The sequence below is a fragment of the Bos indicus x Bos taurus genome, chromosome 11 (assembly GCF_003369695.1).
Source record: "Bos indicus x Bos taurus breed Angus x Brahman F1 hybrid chromosome 11, Bos_hybrid_MaternalHap_v2.0, whole genome shotgun sequence".
NCBI lineage: Eukaryota > Metazoa > Chordata > Mammalia > Artiodactyla > Bovidae > Bos > Bos indicus x Bos taurus.
The window spans coordinates 1,358,226-1,380,349 of NC_040086.1; the positions used below are offsets into that span (position 1 = coordinate 1,358,226).

At 44.6% G+C, this 22,124-nt stretch overlaps 1 protein-coding gene across 1 annotated transcript in view; it reads right to left on the reverse strand.

The window, feature by feature from the left end:
* ACOXL (acyl-CoA oxidase like) overlaps positions 1-22,124 on the reverse strand; it is a 200,126-nt gene that overhangs the window by 162,246 nt on the left and 15,756 nt on the right. Inside the window, exons 3-4 of the mRNA XM_027554367.1 lie at positions 10,887-10,978; positions 4,318-4,434 (exon numbers count right to left, since the gene is read on the reverse strand). Of these exons, the coding sequence (XP_027410168.1) occupies positions 4,318-4,434; positions 10,887-10,978 (209 nt within the window). The remainder of the gene's footprint in view (positions 1-4,317; positions 4,435-10,886; positions 10,979-22,124) is intronic.

Below are 22,124 nucleotides of genomic sequence, written 5' to 3' on the forward strand. Positions count from 1 at the left end.
AATCAACATTGATCAGATCAGTCGCTCAGTCGTGTCCGACTCTTTGCAACCCCATGAATCGCAGCATGCCAGGCCTCCCTGTCCATCACCAACTCCCGGAGTTCACTGAGACTCACGTCCATGGAGTCAGTGATGCCATCCAGCCATCTCATCCTCTGTCGTCCCCTTCTCCTCCTGCCCCCAATCCCTCCCAGCATCAGAGTCTTTTCCAGTGAGTCAACTCTTCGCATGAGGTGGCCAAAGTACTGGAGTTTCAGCTTTAGCATCATTCCTTCCAAAGAAATCCCAGGGCTGATCTCCTTCAGAATGGACTGGTTGGATCTCCTTGCAGTCCAAGGGACTTTCAAGAGTCTTCTCCAACACCACAGTCCAAAAGCATCAATTCTTCAGCGCTCAGCCTTCTTCACAGTCCAACTCTCACATCCATATATGACCACAAGAAAAACCATAGCCTTGACCAGACGCACCTTTGTTGGCAAAGTAACGTCTCTGCTTTTGAATATGCTACCTAGGATCAACATTGAAGCAGATACCAATAAAATTGAAAGCAGAAAAACAATAGAGAAAATCAATTGCATTCAATCTGTTTTTTGAAAAAACAATGTAATTGATAAACCTATGCAAACTGATGAAGGGGAGAGAAAGACAGAGAGAGAGAACAAAATATCAGGAATGTATATGTCAATCCTAATCTCCCAATTCTTCAGACCCCCCCCAGTTCCTTCTTGGTATTCATACATTTGTTCTCTACATCTGTGTCTCTATTTCTGCTTTGCAAATACACTATTGATACTGTGTATAAGATATATATAAAGCTATATATATATCAGTTCAGTTCAGTCGCTCAGTGTCCAACTCTTTGTGACCCCCATGGACTGCAGCACGCCAGGCCTCCCTGTCCATCACCAACTCCCGGAGTTTACTTAAACTCATGTTCATTGAGTTGGTGACACCATCCAACCATCTCATCCTCTGTCGTCCCCCTCTCCTGCTGCCTTCAATCCTTCCCAGCATCAGGATCTTTTCCAATGAGTCCATTCTTAACATCAGCTGGCCAAAGTAGTGGAGTTTCAACTTCACCATCAGTGCTGAATAGTCAATGAATAGTCAGGACTGATCTCCTTTAGGATGGACTGGTTGGATCTTCTTGCTGTCCAAGGGACTCTCAAGAGTCTTCTCCAACACTACAGTTCAAAAGCATCCATTCTTCAGCGCTCAGCTTTCTTCATACTCCAAGTCTCACATCTATACATGACTACTGGAAAAACCATAGCTTTGACTAGACGGACCTTTGTTGGCAAAGTAATGTCTCTGCTTTTTAATAAGCTATCTAGGTTGGTCATAACTTTTCTTCCAAGGAGCAAGTGTCTTTTTAGTTCATGGCTACAGTTACCATCTGCAGTGATATAATTATACATAAATATAATATATAAATAGATACAAATTAGTTACATAAATATATAATATATAAATATGTGTTTATTATATGTGTATTTTAATTCATTATATAAATATATACATATTTATATATGTATATATAATGTATATATTTATATAACTAATTAAAATGCTTGTTTTAATTAGTTGTATAAGTTTTTACATATATAAATATGTATGTATGTATATAAAATATACATATATAAATATGTATATATTTATATAACTAATTAAAACATGCTGTATAACACACGGCATTGAACTCTACTCGACGCTGAGGGGATAGATGTATTTGCATGACCAATTCATTTTGCTGTACAGTAGAAACCAACACAACATTGTAAAGCAGCTATATTCCAATAGAAATCCATTTCAAAAAGCAAAATCAAATACCAAAAAGAAAAATCAGGAATGAAAGAGAGAAGTCACTGCTGATTCCACAGGTATTAGAAGGATGACAAAGCAATACCAAAACCAGCCCTATTGCTATAGATTGGCAAATTAGATGAAATAAATAAATCCATTCAAGAAGAAATAGGTAATCTGAAGAATCCCATATATATTAAATTCTACAGACAAGGTACTAAAGTAATTCCTATATACTAGAAATAAATAAGTGCCAGCAAAGAAAAGTAAAATGCTTAAGTATAAATATAACAAAACGTGTCCAGAATCTGTATGTTGAAAACTACAAAACACTGGAGTAGAAATCTAAGAATAATTTTTAAAATGGAGAGATAACCCAGTGTTCATGAACTGGAAATCTCAACATGAAGAAGTTAATTCTCCCCAATTTGATCTATAGATTCAACACAATGTCAAGCAAAATGTCAGCCATCTTGTAGATATTTACAAGATGATTCTAACACGTGTACAAAAAGGCAAAAAGCACCAAGAGCCAAAACAACTCTGAGAAAGGAAAACTCACATTACCCAATTCCAAGACAAATTTAAAAATTTAAAGCTATTAAATCAAATCAAAATTAAAACTATTGCTCTAATCAAGACACTTTTAAGAGGATAAAAAGAAAACTGACAAGCCAGGAGAAAACACTTACAAATCACATGTATGATATCAAAGACTCTATCCAGAATATATAAAAAACTCTGATACTCAACAATAAAAAAAAATTAACACCCCAATTTAAAAATGGGTAAAAGAACTGAACAGATACTCCACCGAAGAAAATATACAGATAGAAAACAAGCACAGGAAAAGATACCCAGCATCATTTTGCTCAGTCGTGTCCGACTCTTAGTGAACCCGTGGACTACACAGTCCATGAAATTCTCCAGGCCTGAGTACTGGAGTGGGTAGCCTGGAGATCCCTTCTCCAGGGGACCTTCTGGACCCAGGAATCACACTGGTGTCTCCTGAATTGCAGGTGGATTCTTTACCAACTGAACTATCAGGGAAGTTCATTATTTACTAGGGTAATAAAATTACACGTGTTAGAAAGACAAAAAAATTAAAATTAAAACAAAACAAGACAAAACCTTAGAATAACAATGGCTGGCAAGGATGCAGAGCAACTGAAACACTTATACATTGCATGAGAGAGTATAAAATGGTACTAACTTTCTGAAAAACTGGTAATTTCTTATACAGTTAGACATATACCTACTCATTCCCCAGGGATCAAATCCACATCTCTTCTGTCTCCTGCACTGCAGGCAGACTTTACCACTGAGCCACAGTCTCAGGCAAATCCCTGAATTTCTGATGTTCACAATGTGGTGATGACATACAACTGCCTAGACAACGTCTAGGGCTTATGAGACATAGATAAGAGCCAGCTGTAAAGTGTGAAGTTCTCTGTGACTTGATAGCACGATTACTGCTCTTTTATTCAATAGTGATGGGGCATCACTGCTGCTGCTGCTAAGTCGCTTCAGTCGTGTCCGACTCTGTGCGACCCCATAGACAGCAGCCCACCAGGCTCCCCCGTCCCTGGGATTCTCCAGGCAAGAACACTGGAGTGGGTTGCCATTTCCTTCTCCAACGCATGAAAGCGAAGAGTGAAAGTGAAGTCGCTCAGTCGTGTCCGACTCTAGCGACCCCATGGACTGCAGCCCACCAGGCTCCTCCGTCCATGGGATTGTCCAGGCAAGAGTACTGGAGTGGGGTGCCATTGCCACATCAGGGTGCACACCTTGCCCTAGTTTTGAAAATAGTAGTATAAACAGAACCTTCTTCAGAGGTGGAAAAATTTTAATGGGTTGAGTCTGTTTCTTTCAGAAACTCCAGAGAAACATCAGTCTGAGTCTTCCCAAATTCTTCATGGCTCCTGTTCATCAGGATACACAGACTATCAAGATTCAGATGTCAGGTTTAGCCTGACACTAGAGTTTAACCACAGACTTTTATGTGTTTGCAATTAAAAGTGCTGCTGTTGTTCAGTCACTAAGCCGCCTTTGGCTCTTTGCAACCCCATGGACTGAAGCATGCTAAGCCTCTCCGTCCCTCACCATCTCCTGAAGTTTGCCCAAGTTCATGTCCATTGAATCAGTGATACTATCCAACCATCTCATCCTCTGCCGTCCCCTTCTCCTCCTGCCCTCAATCTTTCCCAACATCAGGGTCTATTCCAATGAGTCAGTTCTTAACATCAGGTGGCCAAAGTATTCGAGCTTCAGCTTCAGCATCAGTCCTTCCAATTAATATTCAGGGCTGATTTTCTTTAGGATTGACTGATTTGATCTCATTGCTGTCCAAGGGACTCTTAGGAGTCTTCTCAGTTACAAGTAAACTTTTTAAAATAATAAAATTTTTAAGAAAAAAGGAAAAAAAGTAAAGCCTCTGCCTACCTCTCCTGTCCCACCTGTTAATGAAACCACAGACTCACTTGGAGACAGGGCAAACCCCTGGAGCCATCTCACCTGCTGGCGAAGGTCAGGGCCAAGGCAGTGGCCAGATGAGGCATCAGCCGCAGGGTCTGCGTTTGGTGCTCAATAATCTTGACCTCTTCCCTGGCTTTGGGTCCAAACTGCCTCCGGCTAGAGAGAAGCAAATAAACATAACTTTACCGAAATCTAACAGGCAACATCACCCCAAACACTCATTTGCCTTTAAATAATTCAGAATTGATGTTTTCTAACATGGTGCTGGAGAAGACTCTTGAGAGTCCCTTGGACAGCAAGGAGATCAAACCAGTTATTTCTAAAGGAAATAATCACTGTATATTCATTGGAAGGACTGATGCTGAAGCTCCAATACTTTGGCCACCTGATGCAAAGAGATGACATGTTAGAAAAGATCCCGATGCTGGGATCTTCTCGTGAAGGCATGAGAAGAAGGGAGGCAACAAAGGATGAGATGGTTGGATGGCATCACCCACTCAATGGACACGAGTTTAAGCAATCTCAGGGAGACAGTAAAGGTATGTTGCAGCCCCTGGGGTCACAAAGAGTCAGACGCGACTGAGCAACTGAACAGCACCTTCAGATAACAGAATGCCTGAGTCTTCTAAAACAGAGTTAAGATAACAAGATAGCGAGAGTTTCTGAAGACAGTCCAACAAAAAGCTTTTCACCTCCTCTGGAAATTAACCTTCCTGCCATTGAAATTTTTACAGCAAAGTTATCTATTTAATACACAGAGTAATTTTTACACCTTAACATTTACATGGCATTTTATAGTTCCCAGTGCCTTGTGATCATTAATTATTCAGTTTTACTAAGTTTCTGACATACCCTAGAACATATTTCAAAAGGACTCAACGAGGAGGCAACGAACTCTGGTGCTTCTGTCAGATTCGCAGGCAGGTCATTAAGTCAGCCAACTGCATCCCCCTGGAGTTTCTCATGGGAAAGGCGATCTGTCGATCCTGCCTTAAACCCTGTGCACTGCGCACAGCACTGCCTCTCCCTCTCTCTTTTTATAACTTTTTTTTTTTTTGAGTCTTTATCGAATTTGTTACAATATTGCTGGTTTTATGTTTTGGTTCCTGTGGGATCTTAGCTCCTCAAGCAGGGAGCGAACCCTCACCCCCTGCACTGCAAGAAGTTTTAACCACTGGACCGCCAGGGAAGCCCTGGCTGCCTTTCTCTCTGATGCAGCTATGCAGGGGTGAACAGAGGCCCTGCTTCGAGCTGCTTGTAAAGTGGGGTAGGATGGTCCCCAGACATTGCCCAGCAATTAATCATACAGAATCTCATGGCTGCATAGAGCCTGGCTTGTCTGGATCATCCCCTGCTCTGTGCAAACTGATGCTCTACAATCCGGGCTTGGCAGCCTCCTGTCTGTGGACAACCCAACTTTAATGTTATTTCTGAAATATCTCACACACATATACATGCACATATGCACACAAACCTGTGCACACATACACAGGAGCACTCACGCGAGGCCGTCCAACGGGCAGCCTGCTGCAGCTCCAGCGCAATGAAGGCGCCCGTCAGTTGCTGCTGCTGTTAGTCACTCAGTCATGTCCCACTCTTTGTGACCCCACAGACTGTTCCCTGCCAGGTCCCTCTGTCCAAGGGATTCTCCAGGCAAGAATACTGGATTACTCAAGGAAGAAGAGGAAATGGCAAATTTTTTAAATTTTATATTTGATCTTTTTATTATAATTTCATGCTTTAATATTGTTCCCAGGGACTTCCCTGGTGGTCCAGTGGCTAAGACTCGCTGCTCCCAACGCAGAAGACCAGGGGTCAATCCCTGGTCAGGGAACTATCCCGTATGCCTCAGCTAAAACACACATCCTTCATGTGGCAACTCCTGTATGCCACAACTAAGACCCACACAACCAAAAACTATATATGTTAAATAATAATAATACTGTTACTATTTGTAATTAAAAGAAGGGCACTATGATCTTTTTAGTTCATAAGGCACCTAGAATTTAGAACCTGACCATGTCGTATGAGTATGAGGCAGTGAAAACAGACCCAACACAGGCACTCGAGGGCCCACTGTGAGCACAGGTTCATTCCTATGAGCAGAGCTTCCCCGGTCCAACCATCTGCAGATGGCTGTCCGAGGAACATGACCCCAGCCTTTGCCCACGCCCTCCATCCATCCCGACCGCAACAGGGCACAGTGCCAAGCGAGCCCGACAGTCCGTAGGACGACAGCTTTGGCTGGATCATTTTGAAACCAGTAAGTCAGTCATAGACCAAAAACTGGTACCAATGTAGTGTCAGGTTATTCTACAAACTCCATCTGTCCCCACTCCTTTAACTGGCTAGAGTTAAACATTTCACAGCATGGATAAAATCATATCACATTAGAATGTATGATCTATCGTTAACTTTTGGGGGTATTAAACATATTGCTAGATACCTAACCAATTTGCTTACACTTATATTTTATTCAATATAAAATATTAAACTGGGGCTTCCCTCACGGCTCAGTGGTAAAGAAACGGCCTGCCAATGCAAGAGATGCGGGTTCGATCTGTGGGTTGGGAAGATCCCTGGAGAAGGAGATGGCAACCCACTCCAGTATTCTTGCCTGGAGAATCCCACAGACAGAGGAGCCTGGCGGGCTACAGTCCACGGAGCTGCTAAAGAGTGAGACACGACTGAGTGACTGAACAACAACTGCTTTAGAACAGCACCCGTGGCCAGACTCACAGCTCACCAAGGGCAGGCCTGGTCTGTCTTCGGGTGTCCCAGCCTGGCCAGGTGTGAGTGGGTGGGGAAGACTGAAAGTGAGGTGACAGATGATGAAGGTCCTGCCATCTCCCAGCAGCAATACGCCTGACTCCTCCACTTCTCATCCCTCCGTGTCTCCTTGGAATGTTTGCTTGTTCACAGATGTTCTGATAAAAGCCCAGCTGGGAGACACGAGTACTGAGTGGGAAGTAAGCACTTAGGATTGTGATGGGGGAAGCAAATAAGATGAGTAATCTACCTTGTCCTTATGCCCAAGAGCCCACCCTCTGCCGGTCTGGGGTTGGGTTTTCTTCTAAGGACAAGAAAAGAAGAAATGAGGGACTTCCCTGGTGGTCCAGTGGCTAAGACTCCAAGCTCCCAATGCAGGGGGCCTGGATTTGATCCCTGGTCGGGGAACTAGATCCCACATGCCTCAACTAACAGTTCAAATGATGCAACGAAAAAGATCCTGCATGTTGCAACGAAGATCGGATTCCGTGTGCCCCATCTAAGACCTGGTACAGTGAAATAAATAAATATTTTTTAAAAAAAGAAGGAAAGAAATGAGTAGGTGGAAAGCAGGCAGCACCCACAGTCTTTCCTCCCCTTTCTCTGGCCCAAGACACCGATAGTCCTCCTGTGCACTGAGCCAGGACGTTCTCACTGGCATCCCATCCATCACATGTGTTCTGTGGCTGCTCCAGGTGAAAAGACGACACTCAAAGCTAACGATTCTTCTTCTGTCCAGAGATGCAGCCAGAGTCATCCCTGAGATCACCACCATCAAACCCGGAGCCAGGAGCCTGGCTCCAACACAGGCAGCAGAGAGAGGCGGCCTCAAGACTTTGCACTCTGAGAGGGCTTGGCAGGAGCAGGAGCCCTGCCTGCCACCCTGCCTCAGGCCCCAGTCTACCTCACTGAGGGCCATGAGGGTCCAGGCTGGTCCTCTGGTTGCCAGCATCCTTGGCACGCTGCCCTGAACACGGCTCACCAGACCAGAATCCCTGCAGCTGGCCAGAAATTACTGCCTGCCAGACATTCTTACTCTTCCAGTTTATGATCTATATGGACATAAAATTCTTCCTATCCTTTTCCTCCACTGGGTTACTATTTTTCTTTAAAAAGCCAGGTAAAGGCTATATTTTTCTCCATAAACATCATTTTATTTCAGGGCCAGAAAACAACCCCAAAGTCACTGAGCTCAAATTTTTCATGGTCTTTAAAAAAGAGTGTGCATCACAGTATCCATGTGAGAGGGCTGTGAACGATGCCATTTAAAATGATAGATTGGAAAAGCTATTTCTGGATTCCAGCGACTCATAAGGACTGGAGGAAACATTTATTTGGGGGTTGTTTTATTTCATTCCCACTCAATTTTGAACACAGCCGCTTAAAGCAACATTCATGGGAAGTGACACAGCTATTAATCACCCACGCAGCTACTACAGGAGCAGCCTCTGGGGAGACACAGGCTGCCCGCCTCCCCAGCTCTCCCTCTGGTCTCTTCTCCCAGAGGAGGCCAGTGACCTACTAAGAAGATAATTGCTTTGCAGGTTTCCTGCTTCTGGAGCATCATTGCATCAGCCTGCTCTGAATGACAGCCGGTCATACTAGAAGAGAGGAGTTCTATGGCTGGCCCCCCGTCCTTCATCCTGAGACTTCTGGGGGTGCAAGCTGGTTCACACCCCTACTGCCAGGGGACAGACCCCTGCTTCTCGGCTGTCAAAGGCTGACCTCTGCGGACAAAAGCTGGGCAGATTCCTGAGGCCCAGCCTCACTCCCTGTGGCCACCCGCCCTCGTTTAATAACTAACTCAGCCACAGACAGGATTCAAGGCAGCCTGTGAACATCCCACAGGTGACCACTGTGCCCCATTTGGCCCCAGTAGAGACCCCAGCCTCTCAGAGAGCCCACAGCCCATCTGACTCTGTTTCTCTCCTTCTTTCTGATGTTCCTGAACATAGGAACCCAGAGGGAAAATATGTTTACAAAGCAGGATATTTTTTTTTAATTTTCATTAGAACATAGTTGATTTACAATGTTGTGTTACTTTCTGCTGTACAGCAGAGTGAATCAGTTATACATTTACATATATCCACTCTCTTTTAGATTCTTGTCCCATATAGGTCAGTACAGAGTACTGAGAAGAGTTCCCAAAGCAGGATATTTTAATAGCACCAGTTGGACCTGGCAGATTGAGTTCAACTGGCTGACCAGGATGTGAAAACCTGGCTACATTTTTTAAAAGATTTTTTTGATGTGGACCATTTTCAAAGTCTTTATTGAATTTTTTACAATATATTGCTTCTGTTTATGTTCTGGCTTTCTGGCCACGAGGTATATGGGATCTTAGCTCCCAGATCAGGGATCAAACCCATACCCTCTTGCATTGGAGGGGGATGTCTTAACCACCAGACTACCAGGGAAGTCCCTAAACCCAGTAGCTTTTTATCCAGTAATGCATGAAACAGACGCCGGACTCCCAGCCCCAAACTTCACCAGACCCAACCCCACGCCAGTGTCAAGTTTGGGAACATGAAAGGGTTCAGACTGCACACAACTCTCACTGGTTTTTGTGTTTTGTGTGTGTTTTTTTAATAAGATGAACATTTAGTAGTTTGCCTGGAAGCTCTGACAAAGCAATCCTGCCTTGAAATATCAGCCTCTCCATGAGACCTCCACCATGTTTTAGGTGTCGTTCTTCAAATGGTCAGTTTTCAATCCACCTGCAGGAGAGATGGAAAGGTGCATGTATGTAGTCTATAAATAAGTGCCTCTTTAATATCAGCCTGCACTTGTTATTGCTTAGTCACCAAGTCATGTCTGACTCTTGCCCACCAGGCTCCCCTGTCCATGGAATTTTCCAGGCAAGAATACTGGAATGGGTTGCCATTTCCTTCCCCAGGAGATTTTCCCCACCCAGGGGTCAAACCCATGTCTCCTACATTGGTGAGTTCTTTCCCACAGAGCCACCTGGAAGCCCCAATAGTAGCCTTGGTTGTGATTAAATATGCAACATGGTTCCAAAGAAGAGTTCTCCAAGTGCCCATCCAATCCTGTAGAGCTCCCAAGGAATACCTTTTGCACCCTCCAGACACCTTTTTCCTCACACTTTTTAGCAGGCTTTTTATTCAACCAGAGAAAAAAACAGATGATCCTCAATGGTTATGATGGGGTCAGTGACAAAGACCATTTTTAAACACCAGAATGTTTCAGATACAGAAAAAATGAGGGTACTTAGGTATTAGGGTCCAAAGGTCTATAGAGAGGATTGCCATCCTAAGGGCACAAACAGACTCTAGTGTCCATGTTTTCTTGCTGGAAACTGCAGAGATAAAGAGCTTTCGCTGTTACTTTTTTTCCGTTTATCAAAGGTTACATCAAATCAAAACCCAGGAATTTAAAGACCCTCTCCAATAGGAAACCCATGGGTCTGAAGTCATGGTCCACCCTAGTCTGGTGGGAACTGACATTCTCCTATCGTAGGCTGCAAAGACTGTGCACCCCATCCACTAGAACCGGGAGCGCAGCACCCAGGGGAGCAGGCTGCAGAACCACATGGGCTTGGAATCAGGCCACTTCTTCCCATCTGCACATGGATGACCCCAGTGGAGACCCCCACATCCCTTTCAGATAAGACACCACACAAGGCAGAGCAACCCTATGACTCTGCCTCCATGTTTCTGCTGTGTAGACCGTTTCTACAATGGGCTGTAGCCATAGTAACCCTCACTGTGAAGGAGCAGGGACAGCCAGGCCTGGGTCACCCTGGATCTGAAGGCTGACCAACTCCCGCTTCTTCTGTGAGGGCTCAACTACATCAGCAAAAGGGGTCCGACCCAGCACACTGGAGCTCAAACTCCTTCACGATAAACCCCAGAGAACCTGGCTCCCTCTCTCTGAGTTTGTTTTCATTGTCTTCTGGTGTCTCTCGCTGCCCCTGGGGAGGCCATCGTGGGACAAAGTCAACATCATGTCATCCCAGGCATCACAGGAGGGGAGGTCGGACACAGGCTTAAAACCCAGGCTTTGAATCAGACTGGTTTTCATACAGACACTTGACACTTACCATTTTCTACTGAATGACTTAGACAGGCTGACTGAACTTTGGGTTCTTCAGGACTAACGATGACAGTGAGGAGGAACGGAGACACTGCCTATGCCTGACACATAGTAGGTGTTCAAGGCATGGCAGGTGTTATCACCACGGTCACTACTGCTATCCCAGGTTCCTAGGATTACCCTCTATTCTATTCATCCTTGATCTAGGAAAGCCATGTAAAAATTTCCTCAAAGAAACACTCTCTGTTTTCTTTCACTCAAACAAAGCACTCCTCTATTCCGCATGAGTAAGACTGCCGTAAAAAAGATTTTCAGGGTGAAGAGGAAAGTCTCCTCCACTCAACACTGAATTAAAGATAATGAAATTTCTGACAGAGAAGAAAGCAAACTGTCAACTAATATGCTAGAAAAAATTGTGTGTGTATGTGTGTGTGTGTGTTGGAAAGCACGTGAACCATTCGGAAAGCACCTGCCCTTCCTATGCATCCAAGAACACCAGCTAACTTTCTTCTTCCCAAATCCCAGGGAGGGACAAGATGGACAAAATGAAGCCAGAGGAGGCCGTGTGGGCAGAGCCCTCCTTCACAGCATGTTGCCATGGAAGCAGCAGATTCTTTCCAGAGACAGTCAGCCTACCCTCTAGAGGAACCTAAATGTTATTCAGGTGGTTCCCACACAAGGGAAATTAACTTACTTTTCAGAATTACAGCCTTAGTAATATCTATGATTAACACACTGGTTAATGTTAGTCGTCAGAACTGTGACTCCTTGTGATTTTTCTCTAAAGAAACTCGCATCCTAATGAATGCAAAACAAAATTACAATGGTGGGAGACGTGAGCCATAAATTACAGCTGAAACTCCCTGTGGTGGCTTAATGATTTCACTGTTATTTTCCTATATTTTAAAAATCATATAAACAGAGAGTGAAATCTTTATCATCAACACCACTGCGGAAGTACTGCAGAAGCCCCCAGCGCTCTGGTCATTACTGTGAGGAAGCAAGAGGGCTGACCCATCTCTCCTCTTTGCCCTCCATACATAATATGGCAGCTGTAGGGTCCACGTGCACCCTGCCTGCCCAGAGAGCTGGCCAGAGCCTGCTGTCATCCTAGAGACACAAGTCTAACCGCAGCACGAGGAAGGAGACATACACTGAGGTCCAACACTCTCCAGGATTCTCCTTCACTGAGGTTAAGCGTGAGGAGATGAAAGCCAAGTGACTGAAGTTCTCTTTAGGGCTGACACTGATGTCTTAGGCTTTAGGCTGGCTTTATTTTTAATATATATCTTTATTTATTACTTATTTGGCTGTACTGTGTGGCATCTTCAATCTTTGTTGCATGTGGGATCTTTAGTTGCAGCATGTGGGATCACACCCAGGCCCCCTGCACAGGGAACATAGACGGAGGAGCCTGGTAGGCTGCAGTGCATGAGGTCGCTAAGAGTTGGACACGACTGAGCGACTTCACGTTCACTTTTCACTTTCATGCATTGGAGAAGGAAATGGCAACCCACTCCAGTGTTCTTGCCTGGAGAATCCCAGGGACGGGGGAGCCTGGTGGGCTACCGTCTATGGGGTCGCACAGAGTCGGACATGACTGAACTGACTTAGCAGCAGCAGCAGTCTTAGCCACTGGAACACCAGGCGAGTCCTCGCTTTAGGCTGGCTTTAGCCTGCTCTTGGCACTAGGGCATGCCTGAGTAGCTCAAGGGCTGGCTGCTCCTCCCAATCTCCCTCTCCAATCCATAGCCTTGGAAGTAAGGACGCCCACAACATCAGAGTCTTTCAATGCATAGACACAGTAGGTCTTTCCATTTATTTAGATCTTCAATTGCTTCAATCAGTATTTTGTACTGTTCAGCATATAAGTGTTAAATGTGTACCTAAGTATTTCAATTTTTATGATCAATTGTAAATTCATTATATTTTAAATTCTGGAATCCTTCTGTTCATTGTATATAGAGATACAACTGCAGACTTCTCTGGCACTCCAGTGGTTAAGACTGCACTTCCACTGAAGGGTTTGGTGCCTGGTCAGGGAATGAAGATTGCACATACTGACCAGCATGGTCCAAAAAAAAAAAGAACTTGCTTTCTGCATGTTTATTTTGCATCTGGAGACCATGCTGAATTTAATTCTCAGTTCTAGGGCTTTTATAAATATTCGGGGATTCTCTATATAACAACCAAGTCATCTGAATATAGAAACACTTTTGTTACTTTCTTTCCAATCTGTTTGCTTTTTCCTTGCCTTACTGTACTGGCAAGAAATGCAGGAAATGCCAATTCAATCTCTGGGTGGGGAAGATCCCCTAGAGGAGGAAATGCAACCCACTCCAGTATTCTTGCCTAGGAAATCTCATGGACAGAGGAGCCTGGAGGGCTACAGTCTATGGGGCCAGAAAGAGTTGGACATCACTGAGTGACTAAGCACACACGCACTGTACTGGCTACAACTTTGATCACTATCTTGAATAGCGGCAGTAAGAGTGTATATTCTTGCCTGATACCCAATCTTAGAGGGAAAGCATTCAGTCTTTCCCCATTAAGTATGATGTTGACTGTACACCTCGGAGACGTTGTGGGTTCAGTTCTACATCACTGCAATTAAGCAAATATCACAATAAAGCAAGTCACATAAAGTTTTGGTTTTGCAGTGCATATAAAAGTTAAATTCACACTGCTGCTGCTGCTAAGTTGCTTCAGTCGTGTCCGACTCTGTGCGACCCCAGAGACAGCAGCCCACCAGGCTCTGCCATCCCTGGGGTTCTCCAGGCAAGAACACTGGATTGGGTTGCCATTTCCTTCTCCAATGCATGAAAGTGAAAAGTCAAAGTGAAGTCGCTCAGTTGTGTCCGATTCCTAGTGACCCCGTGGACTTCAGCCTACCAGGCTCCTCTGTCCATGGGATTTTCCAGGCAAGAGTACTGGAGTGGGGTGCCGTTGCCTTCTCCAAAATTCACACTACACTGTAGTCTATTATGTGCAATGATATTATGTGTTTTAACATGTTTACACCTTAAAAGCTTTATTGCCAAAAAATACTAACCATCATTTGCACCTTCATCATTGCAGTAGTAATGTCAAAGATCACTGATCACAGATCACTATAACAAATACAACGATGATGAAAAAGTGTGAAATAGTGTGAGACTTGCCAAAATGTGATATAGAGACACGAAGTGAGCAAATATTGTCAGGAAAATGGTACCAGTAGATGTGCTCAAGGCAGGGTTGACATAATCGTCCAATTTGTAAAAAAAAATGCAACATCTCGAAGTGTAGTGAAAAGCACAATAAAACAAGGCATGTGCTGTGCTCAGTTGTGTCCAGTTCTTTGTATCCCCATGGACTGTAATCCCCCAGGCTCCTCTGTCCATGCGATTTCCCAGGCAAGAATACTGGAGTGGGACTTACGGACACAGCAGAGGTGAGGTGGGGAAGGAGAGGGTGAGATGTATGGAGAGAGTAACATGGAAACTTATATTACCACATGTACAACAGAATGCCAACGGGAATTTGCTGTATGACTCAGGGAACTCAAACAGGGGTTCTGTAACAGCCTAGAGGGGTGGGATGGGGAGGGAGATAAGAAGGTTCAAGAGGGAGGGGACATATGTACACCTATGACTGATTCATGTTGGTATCTGGCAGAAAACAGCAAAATTCTGTAAAGCAATTATCCTTCCATTAAAAAATATATTAATTTTTAAAAAAGAATACTGGAGTGTGTTGCCATATCCTCCTCCAGAGTATCTGCCCGACTCAGGGATTGAAACCGTGTCTCTTATTGTACTGTACTGGCAGGAGGGTTCTTTACCACTAATGCCACCTGGGGGGCGAAAAAGAGGCATGCCTGTATGTACGTTTCAGATGCTCTTTATCAGGCCGAGCAAATAATAAGTGAATTCGTCCGTTTACATGTTTATTAGCCATAGACATGTCTTCTTTAAAGTGTCTCATATCATGCGCCCGTTTATTTATATACTGTGATGTTACTATGTTTCTTTTAAAGAGGCTTTTTATATATTAAGGAAAATAAACCACCGTTAGTCATATTTGTTTAGATATTTCTCTGTGTCATCTGAAATATACACATTTAAAACATTTTTTATATAATCAGTTTACTCTAACACTCTTGCTTTGGGACTTTTTTTCTCTGAATGTTTTCAAAAAGGACATGTCACTTTTTCCCTTCATCTATGTGATTTTGTGGTTTGTTTTAACTTTAGAGATAAGCAGAGGTGAGAGATGTAGGTCTACCCCAGTGGAATATGAAATAAAAATACCAACATGGTTAACTGCAGCAAGTGCCACTAGGCTGACCCAAGAAGGACGAATGAAGGTGAGCAGACTCTTGTTCCTATCTGCTTAAAATAGCCATTCCCTGCTTTCAGACAATCCCCTTGATCTTCCTCCTTCCAATTCACTTGGCAGACAAGTCCTTGCTTTAACCTCTCTCCCACTTTATTCTCTAATCTGCCAGGAAATTAATGCAGGTCTTGAGCCTCCCTAAACACAGCTTTTTCCAGGCATCCTTTTTCATCTCTGATTCTAAAAATTGAAATAATAAGAAAAAACAAACTTTGCTGTTCTGTTGGCATATGTGCCTTCAAGGAATATTTATTTAAGGGGAAAAAAAAATCTCTTTGAGTGGGTCTATATTGTCATAATCACCCCTCCCAGCAAAAACGAAACATTTCATCCTCCGTCTCACGGCTTCTAGCTACCTAGTCGCTGGGCCTCACTTAGGTCCAGCATCTGCATGTCAGGTGTTGCGTGAACACATCTGTCATCAAGGTCTTGAACACAGAAATGCAAAGTTCTTTCAGCTGGAGTTGTCCAGAGAACACACCATCGGTTTGCTGCCCTTGTGACACATGGGCCTGTATGGGACCTATCCCATCTGTGGGTTTCCCAGGGCTTCATTTCAGGACATTCTCCCTTCATTACCCAGATTTCACTGCCATGTTTTGCTCAGAAATATCTGCCTAAGTCTGTTACCTACCTCTAATCCCTTCCTGGGCATTCCCAAAGGGCAATGCCATCATCTGGGTCAGGACAAGCCCATCTCATTTCTTCCTACTGATGTATCCCTGCACATACTTGAACATCAAAAAGAAAATAATCTGGCAGCTGTTTTCTTTACAAAAGCCATTTCCAAAATTAACAATTTATTATGCTTGTGACAAAAATAATTCATCTGCTTTGCAGAGATGCTGTCTGAAAAGAAACTTCCACAGGGTCATTTGAGTTTTTGTGTACAATCTTGGGATACGGGAAATTAGCCAAATCATGGGATGCTAAAGAATGCAACACAAGTTGACAGCCTTGGGGAATGGTTTTCCAAGAGGCTTGGGGAACCTGGTGGAGACTCGACTAGAGGACCTGCCAGTGATCAGGAGACCAGGGTCTTCGTACCGCTTCTATCAGGACTGAATCTGAGAAAAGAGCACACTTCTGAACTTTGCTCAAAAGGGAAATCCAATTTTCATCCCCAGCTGGACTCCACTATTTTTGCTGACCCTGCATACGAAGGTACTGATACTCAAATGCTTCTCATTTAATCACTGAAAATTATCTCCAAAACAACTCTTAAAGTCTCAGGAAATTATCTTAAGGGCATTAAGCAAATGCAGAAACATCTATTCCAAAAAATCTAAATTCAAATCTTATTTGAACCTCATCCCTCATCTCATCTCTCATTTGAACCCACTCATAACTACCTCATCCCCCAACGAGCTCCCCCAGTAGCTCAGTGTGATGGCAGCTAAGCAGGTAGATGCAGCCAAGAAGATAGGGCTCCCCCTCCCACTACCTCCCAGTCTAGGACTATGGTTTCATGCAGTCCACTGGCATCTCTCATTCACTCCACCCCTTCACTCCCAGCTCCACATTAGAGAAACTTCATTCCAGGCAGATACAGCCAAGAGGGGGGCTTCCCTGGTGGCTCAGCAATAAAGAATCTGCCTGCAATGCAGGAGATGCATGTTCAACCCATGAGTCGGGAAGATCCCCCTGGAGAAGGAAATGGCAACCCACTCCAGTATTCTTGCCTGGGAAATCCCATGGATAGAGAAGCCTGGTGGGCCACAGTCCATCAGGTCACAAAGAGTTGAACATGACTTAGTGACTAAACAACAGACAATAGGACCACAGCTCCTTTCCCCCACCTGGCCCCCATTCATAGGGCATGAGCTCCACTCCAGACACAACAGGTCAAGAATCGTGAATCTTGAGCATCCATGACTTGGCTTGCTTCTAGCATGAAGATCTCATGCCAGGAAGAATAAGCTGGGAAGACCAGAAGCTACCATCCCTGTCCAGAAGTCTTGCTTGCAGAGGTGCCATATCAGGAGAAGCAAGTTATTGACTCACTCTCAGCTCTGAATATTACAGAGACTGCGCAAGAAGAGAGGCAAGATGTTAGAACAGATAATTCTTCAGTTTTGTGTAGGAGACTAACTATTTTGGTAACAAAGTAAGCAGAAGATCATGCCTAGGAGTGTTGTTTCAAACAACGGAGATCTTGATGGTGAGCAACTAAGAGTCCCTGGTAGCTCTTTTGATTCTTTTAGCAGCAAGCTAAAAGATGATAAGCTCAGTGAAATGGTAGATCAGCCAGAAGTTTAACAGAAAGAATCAGGGAAAGAGATAGCTAAGCAGAGTCCTCTCTGGTTGGAGCAGCCTCAGACTGGAAACATCGTGCCCATGCAAAGGGACCCAACTTTAAGTGTAACAGACTGTGGCATAATGTACGCTTCAGGGCACTGGTTAAAACAACACAGCAATCAGCTAGTGACTAATGAGAACCGCAAACTGGCTTGATACAGATCATCCCAAAGCTTACGGGGGATATATAAATAGCAGCATGATTTACAAATGCAAACATAAGGCAGCAATCTAACTGTCCGAGAGCAAATGAATGGATAGAGAAGATGTGTTGCACATATACAATGGAACACGACCCAGCCATAAAAAAGACTGGCATTTTGCAGCAACATGGACGGACCTGGAGGGCATTACGCTAAGTGAAATAATAAGTCAGACAGAGAGAAGCAAATACTCTTTGCTTGTATGATATCTCTTACACGTGGAATCTAAAACATAACAACGACGTAGTGAATACAGCATAAAAGAAGCAGACTCGTGAACACAGAGGACAAACTAGTAGTTACCCGTGGAAAGCGGCAAGGGGTGGGGAAGACCAACATAGAGGTAGAGGTACAAACTATTAGGTGTAAAATAAACTACAAGGTATATTACACAACACAGGGGAATATAACCAATATTTTTATAATAACCATAAGTGGAGTATAACTTTAAAAATTGTGAATCACTATATTATACACTTGTAACCTATATAATATTTTATATCAACTATACTTCAATAAAAATTTTTCATTAAGAAAAACAATAAAAAGCTCACTGGGGAGATGAGGAAAGGTGATGAACAGAGCCACAGTCTCCCAGGCACTCAGCCACACAGCCACATGCTCAAGCCAACACCCCTGCACACACAGCATCAGACTGCACACTGCAGCAGCAACAGATCCCACTTAAACAGTCCATTCAAGTCACTAAACAAATAATCCAGTTAACAACAGCAACAAGCCCCAGAAGGGGGGACCCACTATGCAGTGTTGTTATATTATTCATCTCTTGTCTTAAAAAAAAAAAATTTACAAAATGCACAAAGAAACAGGTACGTGTGACCCTAATAGGAAAAAATGCAAGCCATAAAAGCTGCCTTTGAGGTGACCCAGATACTGGACTTAGAAAACAAGCAATTCAAAGCAGTTGTTGTAACTATATTCACAAAAAAAGTGAATGGAAATCATGTTTAAAGTGTTAGAAGAAACGGGGGGGGGGGGGCGGTCCCAAGATGGTGGAGGAATAGGATGGGGAGACCACTTTCTCCCCCACAAATTCATCAAAAGATCATTTGAACATTGAGCAAATTCCACAAAACAACTTCTGAATGCTGGCACAGGACACCAGGCACCCAGAAAGGCAACCCACTGTCTTCGAAAGGAGGTAGGACAAAATATAAAAGATAAAAAGAGAGACAAAAGAGTTAGGGATGGAGACCTGTCTTGGGGAGGGAGTCGTAAAAGAGGAGAAGTTTCCAAACACCAGGAAACCCTCTCACCGGCAGGTCTGTGGGGAGTTTTGGAATCTCAGAGGGCAACATAACCGGGAAGAAAAAATAAATAAATAAAACCCAGATTACGCACCTAACTGCAACTCCCAGCGGAGAAGTAGCCCAGACGCTGGGATCCACGACCAGCAAGCAGGGGCTGAACAGGGAGGCGCGTGCTGCACTGCTTAGGGGAAGGACTAGCCCTGAATGCCCTGAGGGCAATCTGAGGGAGATAACGTGAGATAGCAACCCAGACTGTGCATAGCCAGAGAGAAAAGAGAGAGAGAGAGAGAGAACTTTCCCACAAAAAGCTCTAACCTAGGGCACTGCCAGGCCCACTCAGAACAAAGGACTGAGCGAATACCAGAGGAGAGCTAGCCAGCTGCGGACCGGCCCATGCCCCACCAGAGGCAGGGAGGCAGGCAGGCTGCAGCCAGAGCCGGAGAGGGGCAATCTCGGCCCCAGGGACGGCATCCTCTACCAAACTGCGAGCAGGCTCCCAATTGCTAACCAAGTCTTCCTGGGATTCTGGACGGTTGACATCCACCAGGAGGGTCGAAGCCAGAGATCAGCTCCCCAGAGGAGACACACAGCACACCTGAGACGGCGAAACTGAGAGGCTGGGACGGGGGAGGCGATAAGACGCCCCGCCCCACCTGGGGAGAGCGCGCTCGCCAAGCACCTGGGCGCCTGAGCTGCTCAGACCTGGGAAGGGCACAAAACGCCTTTGTGGAGTACCTGAGAACCTGAACCTGAGGGGCTCAGCATGCAGCCCAGGGCCCACCCTAGACAGTTCCCCTGCAGAACAACCTGGAGCCTGAGCAGTGTAGACCGGGAAAGCACACACACCGTGAGTGGGGGCAAACCCAGTGTGGCCCAGACACTGCGAGCACTCCCCACACACGCCAGTGATATTTGTTTGCAGTGCTCCTCCCTCCCCACAGCACGACTGAACAAGTTAGCCTAAATAAGTGACCCCCTTCACCCCTCTGTGTCAGGGCGGAAGTTAGACACTGAAGAGACTTGCAAACAGAGGAAGCCAAAATAAACAAAGAAGAGGGAACCACTTTGGAAGTGACAGGTGCAACAGATAAAAACCCTGTAGTTAGCACCAACTACACTGGAAGGGCGGAGAAGGCAATGGCACCCCACTCCAGTACTGTTGCCTGGAAAATCCCATGGATGGAGGAGCCTGCTAGGCTGCAGTCCATGGAGTCGCTAAGAGTCAGACACAACTGAGTGACTTCACTTTCACTTTTCACTTTCGTGCATTGGAGAAGTAAATGGCAACCCACTCCAGTGTTCTTGCCTGGAGAATCCCAGGGACGGGGGAGCCTGGTGGGCTGCTGTCTATGGTGTGGAACAGAGTCAGACACAACTGAAGTGACTTAGCAGCAGCATGACACTGGAAGGGGCCTATACACCTTGAGAAGTATAAGCTGGAACAAGGAACTATCTGAAACTGAACTGACCCCACACTGCCCACAACAGCTCCAGAGAAATTCCTAGATATATTTTACTATTATCATTTTTTAATTTTTAAAAATTTTTAAGTTCTTTATTACTCCCTTAATTTTTATTTTTAAAATCTACTATTACCTTGCCCAAAAAGGCCCTATTTTTAAAGCAAATTTCATATTTTTTTATAACTTTTGCAATTTTGTTTTGTTTTTTGTAATACTGTATTTTGGGGACTCTAACCTCTAGATTTTTAATCTTTGCTTTTTGGTATTTGTTATCAATTTTGTACCTTTAAGAATCCAATCTTCAGTAGCCGTTTTTACTTAGGAATGTGATTACTGGCTTGATTGCCCTCTCCCCCTTTTGACTCTCCTTTTTCTCCCCCAGGTCACCTCTATCTACTCCCTCCCCCTTCTCTTATCTGCATAACTCTGTGAATCTCTTTGGGTGTTCCAGGCTGTGGAGAACACTTAGGGAACTGATCACAGGCTAGATTGGTCTCTCTCCTTTTGACTCCCCATCCTCTCCCCCTGGTCACCTTTATCTCCTTCCTCCCTCTTCTCTTCTCTCTCTTCTCTCTCATGGAACGCCGTGAACCTCTCTGAGTGTTCCAGACTGTGGAGAGCAAATAGGAAATCAATTACAGCTAGGTTGCTCTCTCCCCTTTTGAGTCCCCCTCTTCTCCTCCTGGTCACCTCCATCTCCCTCCTCCCTCTTCTCTTCTCCATGTAACTCTGAGAACCTCTCTGGGTGTCCCTCACTGTGGAGAATCTATTCACCATTAACCTAGATGTTTTATCATCCATGCTGCATGGATGCAGAAGTCTTGAGGCTACTGTAAGAATAAGACTGAAAGCCAGAGGCAGGAGGCTTAAATCCAAAACCTGAGAACACCAGAAAACTCCTGAGTCCAGGGAACATTAATCGACAAGAGCTCATCCAAAAGCCTCCATACCTACACTGAAACCAAGCTCCACCCAAGAGCCAACAAGTTTCAGAGCAAGACATACCACAAGCTAATCCTCCAACAATGCAGGAGCATAACCCTGAGCACAAAAATACAGGCAGCCAAAAGTCATAGCAAACCCATGACACCTCAAAACTCACTACTGGACACTTCATCGCACTCCAGAGAGAAGAGATCCAGCTCCACCCACCAGAACACCAACGCAAACTTCCCTAACCAGGAACCCTTGACAAGCCACTCATCCAACCCGACCCAAAGGGAGGAACCTCCACAATAAAGAGGAACCACAAACTGCCAGAATACAGAAAGGCCACCCCAAACACAGCAACCTAAACAAGATGAAAAGGCAGAGAAATATTCAGCAGGTAAAGGAACATGATAAAAGCCCAGCAAACCAAACAAAAGAGGAGCAGGTAGGGAGTCTAACTGAAAAAGAATTCAGAATAATGA